Genomic DNA, 9,970 nt, shown 5'->3' with positions numbered 1-9,970 from the left:
CAGCACTTACTCAGTGATGTGTTTTTAACAAGGCGATACCCCCGGCGTCCCTCCCGGTGACGCTGGCCGGCGCCACAGCACCAGACAAGTCTCTTGTGTCCGGTGTCCTCGTGTCTCGGCCGGGGTGCGGTGCAGCGCGTGCCTGTGACGTGCTGCACTGCACTGCACTGCGCTGCACTGCGCTGCACATCAGCAGCGCCGGAGCTGCGCGTTCAGCGCGAGCGACGCCACAGGCAGCGCCGCCTCCAGAACCACGGAAGGGCTCTTCCTGTTCGGCAACGTACTCACCTGCGTGAGGGACCAGGAACAATAAAACCAGACCTTATGGGAGAACATGACAAGCGCAGAGCTCACCGAGCACAGGGTGTTCGTCTGGAGAGTTTTCATAGGCACAATGGATCAAGCAGACTAGAACAGGAACACCAGAACGATCAAAAGGATCATGCTGAACGCAAACTGCACTACGTCAGTAACAGCCTTCTCGCTCAAGTCCTACATTTAGCACCATTTTTAATCCGAACACTCAAAAAAGCAATCGTACATTCTGTTCAAAGGGGAAGTCGTACGGAAGGCGGCACCCTTGTGCTGGGTGCACGCAGGGGACGGGGCCCTTCTGCACTATTTCACACCGTGCTCCGCAGGCTGCTGTGATCCTTTCTGATGTCTTAATGCAGTAATTGTTCTTTGTGTTACAATTAAAGACACAGCAGTCTAGCAAGAGTAGGTAATTTGATCTACTTCTTATTTATCCACAAAAAAATAGAAGGGAAAGTTAAAAATGTGATCTATCTTTATCAGGTCCAAAAATTTCCTAAGAGGCAATAAATTTGTCTTGTAAATTCATTTCTTTAAGTAGTTACCAATTATCATCCCAGCCCCCATACTGGTAAGAGGGTAACAGAGGAATGTACAGGCAACGCACTATGGCATCTACTATTTACAAACCTTGAGATACAGAAACAAGGCAGCCCTTTAGTTACTGTTCATAAAAAAAATATGAAGCACTGGCATTTTCTGAACATGAGGACACAGCCAGAGAGCTATGAGCAAACGGTCCAGCCACACGACGCACTCGCACGCCTCGCACCCCGAGCACAGTAAACTTCTTGTTTCAGAGTAGGCAGGAGGAAGAGAAAAGCTCTAGAAAGTGAACGGGTTAGAGAGAAAGTTTCTAACCATAACCCAGGCATGTACAGTACTCACTGAACTGCTCTGCTGTGAGCAGGATGCTCTCTAAACCCAGCTGGCAATAAATCTTTCACTCTGAAATAACCAAGGCCAGTCACTGGAAGAAAGCAAATCCTTCCTCATTTCAGTCATAACTTCACCACATTTTTCCTCCAGAAAATGCAGCTTATGGTCTTCACGAGCAAGGTGTCTTTCCGAGCAGATTCATTTCCTTCCTTGCATCAGGTCCATAAATTCCTATTTTTCAAAGTGCAGTCAAACCAAAATTGCACCGACAGTACATCATGCCAGCAGAGTCCAGCCAGGAATCCGAGATGGGGTCGTATTTCTGTACAGTGTTCAGGTAGGAGGAGCCCGAATGTCCTCCAACTACATAAAGGTAGTTATCAATTACAGCTGCACCCACTCCTATGGAAAACGAGAGACAAAAAGAAAGATACAYGGTTGTCAAGTGTGGAAATAAACAGGACTTCTACTCCTAACAAGGACTTTCTTGTTCCTAATAAGTCACCGAGTAAGTTAAGGAGACCCCTTGAGTCTCAGCCTCCTTCTTACACCCTCTTCCCTAGGCAAAAACAAGGCTCTGCCGCCCCAGAGCAACTGGTCAGGCAGCAAGCAGGGAAGCTGTGTTACTGAGGCCCCGCATACAGTCAGTTGCAATAAAACAGTAATGAGAGGATTGCTGAACTTCACTCAAAATTAGTAAAAATAACAGAAAATTGAGTAAAAATATCACCTTACATTATGTACAGCTCAAATAAAAACTAAAACAGACTTTCATAAAAAAAATAGAGAAGTGTGTACTTGAGTAATTTATATACTCATTTATAGAACTGATTTATGAATCTGTGGCCCAACTGACAGATTAAAAATGCTCTACAGAGAAGTCACCACAACCTTGGTTACTGYGACTTCTATTCTATCAAATGGTAATTTCCTGCTACCGAGGTAAATGCCCAGTGCCACGTGTCCCCACCTGTCCTGGGTTCCTTCATGGGCCTGCACACAGTCCACTGGTTTTGGTGGGGATCGTATCTCTCGATGCTCGACAAGTGAGACACTCCATTGTGTCCACCCACGACGAAGATGAAGCCCAGCATGACACCCACGCCRAAGTTTATCCGTTTATCAGCCATTGATGCTACTGTCTCCCACGAGTTTTTACTCGGATCATAGCGTTCCATGCTGTGGATGCAAACACATGCCTTGTAAGACTTGGATTTCAACAACACCTGCAAAGAAATCTGCAGTTCTCAGAGACTCATCTGGTTCTGGCAGTTAATATAATTACACAGAAGAACAACGTGGCACAAAGCAAAGGTGCTCGTGCCCAYGCAAAGCTCGGCAGCCTCGCGCTGCACCAGGAGCACCCCTCCCCAAAGCCAGGGTCGACGGTGACACTCGTGTCCCGTCACAGGCTCCCTGCGGTGGACAGTGCTCGGCTGCAGCCGCAGCGCTGGATTGTGTTTGCTCCTGACAGGGCAGCTGCAGCTCTGCTGCTCTCTGGTGCCAGGTACCTTCAGGTTACACRTTGAGGCGAATTACTGCTACTATTTATAAAGCAACCCATGAAAAACTGAACATTATGCAGCTCTGAAGTGAATTCATTTAGGGAACACTTCAAAGCAAAAAGCTTCCCTGTGGCTTGCCCGAAAACAACAGATGGAGGAAAAACGCTTGCAGAGCACATCCCTGAGGAAGGCTGCGAGGAGGGCGCCACTGACAGCGCGCGGTACGGGAGAGCTCCCCAGCCCAGGGCAGAGAGGAGCCAAGAGAAGCCAGGCTGCCCAGCCCCGGGGCTGGCCAGTGCTCAGGGTCCCACGGGTGGCCTGGGGATGTGAGCGCAGAGCAGGGAGCAGCAGCAGGAGAGAAGGGACAGGTGGATTCTTGCAGCTTGTAGGAGTGCCACGAGGGCGCAACACAGCACATTACTCGTGCTTGAAAGTCAGCAACACCACAATTATTCAATAAAAAAGGAAAATGTTGAAATATCCATCAATTCTGTAACACTATAGCAGTTGCTAGCAATTTCTTTTTGACTGAGGAARAGATAAACATGACACAGGAATGAGGCTGCTGCAAAATTTTAATTTTTTTTTTTTTTGCCTTTAAAGATGCCAGTTTATTAAAGACATTTCCTCTTTTGCCAGAGATGACCTTTATTTCCTGAAAGGAGGTAAGTGAATTGAGCCATCAGAGGCCTGTGCGCACCCTGAGCAATCATCTTTTGGACACCACTTCTGACAGCAGCAAGAGTTTGATCACTTGCCCTCAAGGTGCACTTGTGCAAGGAGGTGCCGGTGGAGCGGGTGTCATGGAGGGGCTGCCCCAGCCCCTCGAATCCGCTGCTCTCGGGAATGGGTCCGTGCAACACACAGGCCACACAGAGCCGAGAGCGACTGCAGCAGAACAGGCACGTCAATTATTCCAGGCTCTCTTCCCACGAGAGGAGAGTCTGAGTCGATGGAAAACATTGAAGAGAAGCTTTTCCTGTCTCCTAAGCACTTTCATCTGCTACTACAGTTTACAAACTAAAAGTATAATGGTGATTTCTTAAAAAGCCATATTGAGTTTAAAAAGAAAAAAATCCCATCACAACCATAGCAAGTCGTTTAAGTTATGGGTATTACATGTTTCAGGAATTTAAAACATGCTCCTTGTTCTCCATTTGAAAATTACTTAGCTATACTTTTCTATTCGGAAACCCATCCTTTGCTGCATGAGCTATTTTATATTAAGGTATTTMTGAAGAAGATAACAGCACATCAAGTATGAAAAAATGAGCAGAATTAATGACCAATGCAGTGTTGTACTATAAATGGTCAAACTACTGATGCATCACATTATCAAATGTAAGTCCCGCTTTCCTACAAGCAGGACTTTTAATTTTACCTTTCATTCAGCCCTTTATAGTTTAAATTTGCTTCCTGGAGGGACATAAGGATGATCTATTCCCAATGCTTATGATGAAAGGAGAGTAAAAATTGTTTCTCTGCACAGCTAAGTGTTCTGGTGCATCAGTGCAGAGCAACGTGGAAGGGGGCGACGCACTGGTGCCAGGAAGCCTCCTCGCAAAGAGGGCACGGGGCTCTGCCCACGAGCCACATGCCTCTGCCGCGCCGCAGCTGCAGGGCCACCCTCCCCACGGCCACTTCCCGTTCAGATACGTGTTTATTGTGAACATTCAGCATGTGAGCCGTGCTGCTCATTTCTAGTCAGGTTTTAGGTGTTTAAGTGCCCTGTGCCCCCTCACGCTGTGCAGATTCAGGTGCAAAGGCTCACGTGGTGGCAGCAGCAGCAGCACAGCTGAGGCTAAGCAGGTCTCCCGGGGAGCTGTGTAAGCGCAGGCTGGCACCGCGCTAGCACCTGGGGCCCAGGGCACATGCCCAGGAACACTGCTCTGCTCAGCTGAGCAGCTCCAGCGGTCGCGAGGCAGGGCACCCTGCAGCACCTCGCTCAGCGCTGCGCGGATGTGCTCTGCACTTACCTTCCTGCCTTGAGCATTTAAAAAAACATGAAGAAAGCTCTGAGCAGCAGCTCTGAGCAAGAACACTGTTAGGTCCATATAGAAGTTTCCCAGCTGAATCATCAGGTTGATGCTGTGGATCCAGCAATAGTGAAGGCCACTGGGGATCTCCCTTTTTTAACTGATTGCTGAACACAAGCTTCACAAYGAGCTCTGCTGATTTCTAGCTTACGATACTGAGATACACTATAGGAAGCACATACCTGTTCATGTGGGCAGGGCCATAGCCACCAATGGCATAGATCATTCCGTCCAGGACAGCTGCAGCAAAACAACTTCGGGTTTTGTTCATGGGGGCCACCAGCTGCCACTCCTTCACTTTGGGGATGTATTTCTCCACAGTCCGTAGGTAGGACTGCCCGTCGTAGCCCCCTAGGGCATAGAGCTCTCCTGCCAGGACCACCACTCCCAGAGTACTCCGGCTCTCAAACATCCTCTCCAGAGACGTCCACGTGTTTGTGTCAGGGTCCCAACACTCCACCGAGTTCTCATGCTTKCGGTAGCTGATGCCTTGACACACGTGGGTGGCAATCCCTCCTATAACGTAGATCTTCTGGTCTAGGACACATATTCCAAACTCGTAGCGGGGGATGCTAAGAGGTGCCAGGCCAATCCAGGAGTCATTCTGGGGAAAATACATCTCAACGCTGAAACAGAAAAACAAAGACCACATGAGCAATCCCAGGTTTCTGAAAGGCAAAGCAGCAGGGTTTTAATGGCGCAGTTCATATTTCCCCTCCTACGTGTGCTGCTCATGCCGGGGGCCGAGCACGAGCTCTATCCAAAGCCGTTTGCTGCTCTGAAGGCCAGAGGCCAGGGCTGCCCAGGGCAAAGGGCTGCACAGCACCGCAGCGAGAAGCCCGGAACCCGAGAGGGGAGCTGGGAGAGTGCGAGACCGGCGCGCGGAGGAGAGGGCACGGCACCGTCACGGGCAGCACCGGGAACACAAGGGCTGCTCCTGCCAGGCTCATGCACAAGTGTAAGAAGGGTAAAAAAAAAAAAAAAAAAAACAAGAAAAAAAAATCCCCCACACAAAAATCCTAACAGCCACAGAGATGAGACAGATAGAAGATGAGGATAAGAAAGGGAGGAGCCCATGTCTATATATACACGCAGCATACAAATACACACTTAGAAAGTATAATGCGTAGCTTTATAATTACATATTTCACATACACTGTATAATTTAAAGACACATCATAGAGCACAGCATCTTAATACTTACATTGGAATACTTATATTTAAAAAAGCTAAGCCTATATGCATTATTTTAAAATTATACCCAGTTTTAAAACAAGAACAACCAAGGYCACAGTGTATATAATATAGTTAACCTACCTAGGCAGTTCAGATAATGATCTACTTAATTGAAATGAATGTCTAATATTCAAGAAAATATGTACAAATTAAAAAAAGAACATGAAAATGAAGCCATTGAGGAGATGAAGCCACGATTAGTAGCCCAGAAGCAGAGACTGCTGAAACACCAGACTGGCTCTCGACAGCTGCAGCCCAGGTAGAAAAGYCCCAGTCTAAAAGTACGCTAAGTAATTCTGTTACTATATGGCAGTGGTTGGCAATAAGGGGAAAAAAATCAGCCTTCTTGTAAGTACAAATGAAAATTGAAATCAGAATGGTGGAATTAGTGTTTCCTAATTGCTACTTTCAATTGTGAGAAGATTGAGGACCTAAATTTTGACTTAATTTGACTGCTCTGAAACATTTCTATATGTCAAGAGCAATTGCTTAGAGTTAAATACACGACAGCTTAAGAGAGACTAGTTCAAGCAATCCCCTGTGCCACATGCTCTAGGTGTCCCTGCTTGAGMGGGAAGGTTGGACTAGATGATCTCTAGAGRTCCCTTCCAACCTTGAATATTCTGTGATTCTGTAATAAGGGAAAGTCAGTCATATACACCAGCAAACAGTAAAAAGCCACAAAGAAAATTTTTGAATTAAAAAAACACATTGGAGTGTAATATTGTTACAATAGAACCTATAAAAGATAGAGCTGAAGAAGCATTATCATAGGACTACTTCACTCGAACAGAAACGGATTTGTTTTAAACTCACAAAACCCTCTGTGTTTTTTAAATCTTTCAACTCAACTGCTGGACCCAAAGTCTAGTTCGCTGTTGGTCACTATTGATCAGGAAAGCTAACCTGTAATTTAGCATCTAGGAACTTCTATAAGAACACGAAATATGTATCTATTCCCTGGCTTTCAAAGGCACAGCAAGCTCTTCCTTACTGTTACTAAGAGTGCATTTGACATTGAGGTATTATATGTGTAGGTGTAAATATGCACCTATATATACACACACCCACACAAAGTTTAACCCTCACTTTTGCGAGTGTTAATATAGTGTTACAGCTAAATGCAACAATATTATTTTTCTATGTATTTAATTCTTTTACTAAGATGAGTTTCACTGGTGTAACAGTCTACTGGGTCTTTGATAACTCCAATTATTGGAAAGGATGTGGGCTAAGAAATAGGGCTAAGATGATGGACGGACACTTACCTGGCCCAGCCAACACGGATATGGGCTTTTGTTCAGCAGCCAGGGTTAAATTCATGGCTATCCTGCATCCAAGAATTTAACATTACTAAGAATTACCTCCTAGCTCTGACTAATTCCAAGCACATTTGAGTTATCAGGAAGCACRTTTTCCACTCACTCTTCCCCATTTTTCAAACAAAGCATGGCTAAAATTTTATGATTTGATAGTCTGTAATATTTGTAGATAAGTGAGAATTACAAAAATTGGAAAAAAAAAATCAAGGACATAAAACTGAAACATGTACTGAAAATAGTGACATTTCTCATCAGAATTATCAACAGAATCAGATGGGTAAGGCTTTATGACCTTTTACTGTCACTCACCTTTCCAAACAAGCAAACAGTCCAGCTTTTCCTCCTACGGCGCAGAGCACTTTTGGGGCACAGCGAGGTCTCGTCATCAGCATGGTCTGGTGGGAGAGCCTGTGCTCAGGCATGAAGTGGTACTTCAGGGCCTCGTTCAGCAGGTGCTTGCAGGTGTGGTCGTCTCGAATGAGATGGTTGGCCTCGTACAGCCTCGTGAGAAACTTGACGCTGAGCAGTGGCAAGCGGACGCAGTGCAGCAGCTGCGCCAGGTGCTTCTGCCGCTCCTGCACGTCGTACTTGATCCAGGACTCCAGCGCGTAGAAAACCGTCTCTTCTGTCACGACATTCAAGCAGTCATTGGAAACAATTTCATCCAATTCAGAGTGCGTGAGCTCGAAAAATTCTTCAGTCTGACACACATCTTCAAAGTTCTGACAAATGTACTTGTTGGCAGCCAGGTAGAGGTCGTGGCAGCCATAGGTCTCGGCAAAGCGAGAAATCCCGATGCAATTGCCGGGGTCGAGCTGGCTCTCGAGGAAGGCGCAGCACTCCTTCACCACCAGCTTCACCTGCAGCAGGTTGGCAGCYGGCAGCAGGGACTCCACGGTGTCCTGCGAGATGAACACGGTGCCCGTGTAGGCGTACTCCACTATGGCCTGCAGCGCCGCCTCGTCCACGCACTGGAACTCCACCTCCGAGTTCTCCTTCTCGGAGAGGTTCCCCGTGAACATGGCTTTGAAGTAGGGGCTGATGCTGGCGAGCACCACTTTGTGGGCGTGGATCTTGACATCGCCAACTCTCAGGATAATGTCACAGAGCTCGCGATGCTGCCGAAGGAGGTTCAAGCCCTGCAGAAGCTGCTCGGAATGCAAGTGGGTTAGGTTGGCAAGCATGTAGGTTGGAGACGGCTGGTCCATCTGCGGAAACAGAATTTTTAACATATTACTCAGGGTTTCATTTTCAACAGCTTCGTTACTCACAGAACTTAGACATGCTACATATAACATTTAAAAATATTTTTCCATCTAGGCTTCTTTTCTTAATTAGTATGTTAYTTCCCAATTTACTTTTAAATCCTTATGCTCTACTTTTTTTAGTGCAAGTTAAACGCAGGACAATCCCAATGATTATTAATCCTGTATGCTATTTTAAGCTTTTATTATGAAATGAAAAAGGAAGAAGAGAAAGTTGTTTTGTGACGCACGATGTTAACTGGAGCCTAGACTACTTGATGGGATTCTGCACCAGAAATTTGAGAGAACTGCACAGCAATCAGAATAAAAATAAAAAACTGGTTTAACCTAGACAAACTTCAAACCTAGACGAACTCTTAAAGTCAAACTAATTTGTGCTACTAACCACAGATGCCCCATATCAGTGTGATACGCAACATCAGCAAAAACCTGCTCAAAGATCATTTGAACGTTTGAGCTCTTTGAACTCACTGAACTGTCCTTACAATTCTCCTAAACTAAACAGCAGGCAAGGAGGAAACCAGCACACGGTGCCTGGCCAGGCAAGTGGAGCCTCGTCCTCTTCGGAACGAAGCGCTCTGGAGGGACGCGACRTCTCCTCCTTTTTCCCTGGGCATATGTGGATCAATTGCATTGCTTCAGAAGGCAAGCGAAAGGTCTCAAGCTTGAGCAAAGTTACGACACAGGTAAGAAGACTGCACTGCTATACTGCAAAATACTTAAAGTGTTCTATTGTTTTATTCCCCGACAGCCTCAGAACCCCCGTCCCGGTTCCTCCCCGAAGCAGGGGGTTGTGCAGCGACATTCGCTGGCCCCGAGCGCTGCAGCACCCGCTCCCTGCTCCTGGGCACCCATCSCGCCGGGAGAGGGGCCCGCACGAAGGCGCCAGGACCCCAGAGCACCAAGGRCCGTAAGGGCTGCTCTGCAAAGAGCATCACAGCCCTCCGCCCATTTGTTGAACCAAAAAACTGACTGGATTTTATTTTGCCTAATAACTACATGGAATCCAAAATGCCACTTCCTCTATTTTACTATCTAAAATTTCCTCATTTTTTACAGTTCCTTAACTGACACCCACTTTGCAACTGTCCTGCTCGCAAAGCGCTTAATTGAAGGAAGAAAGTTAGCTGCCGACCCCTAAATGCAGAAGAGCTCAGCGCTGACAGCGAAGCACAGACTCAGSTGGAGGGGAAACCTCTGCCGCGGGGACAGGGCCCTGCCCCGCACCCAGGCCGCGGAAGGAAGCACAAGGACGGCCCGCACGTAACGGCAGCGCTCTGGGCACCCCCGCGCGCGGCCGGGCCCCGCGCGCACACCCGGCTTCTCCCTCGCCGCCGCCGCCACCGGCGCGGGGCTGGCGCGACCGCCGGGCACCCGCAGAGACGAGAACTCCGAGAGGGAGCAGGGAGCGC

General features: G+C 47.4%; 2 protein-coding genes across 2 annotated transcripts in view; one reads left to right on the top strand and one right to left on the bottom strand.

The window, feature by feature from the left end:
- Positions 1-365: 365 nt before the first annotated feature.
- KLHL28 (kelch like family member 28) lies at positions 366-8,501 on the bottom strand. Its single transcript, XM_026051526.1, has 4 exons — positions 7,603-8,501; positions 4,918-5,361; positions 2,165-2,373; positions 366-1,596 (listed from the first exon to the last, which is right to left on the bottom strand). Exons 1-4 carry the CDS (start codon positions 8,499-8,501, stop codon positions 1,433-1,435), a joined length of 1,716 nt encoding a protein of 571 aa, XP_025907311.1. The 3' UTR covers positions 366-1,432.
- A 674-nt stretch (positions 8,502-9,175) lies between these two features.
- Positions 9,176-9,970, top strand: part of TOGARAM1 (TOG array regulator of axonemal microtubules 1) — a 31,045-nt gene continuing 30,250 nt past the window's right edge. The window contains exon 1 of the mRNA XM_026051509.1: positions 9,176-9,244. Coding sequence (XP_025907294.1) covers positions 9,176-9,244 — 69 coding nt within the window. The remainder of the gene's footprint in view (positions 9,245-9,970) is intronic.

This window comes from Nothoprocta perdicaria, unplaced genomic scaffold (assembly GCF_003342845.1).
Source record: "Nothoprocta perdicaria isolate Ctin4 unplaced genomic scaffold, notPer1 scaffold_76, whole genome shotgun sequence".
NCBI lineage: Eukaryota > Metazoa > Chordata > Aves > Tinamiformes > Tinamidae > Nothoprocta > Nothoprocta perdicaria.
Note: the sequence above shows the minus strand (reverse complement) of the source record. Positions and strands in the feature narration are given on the sequence as shown.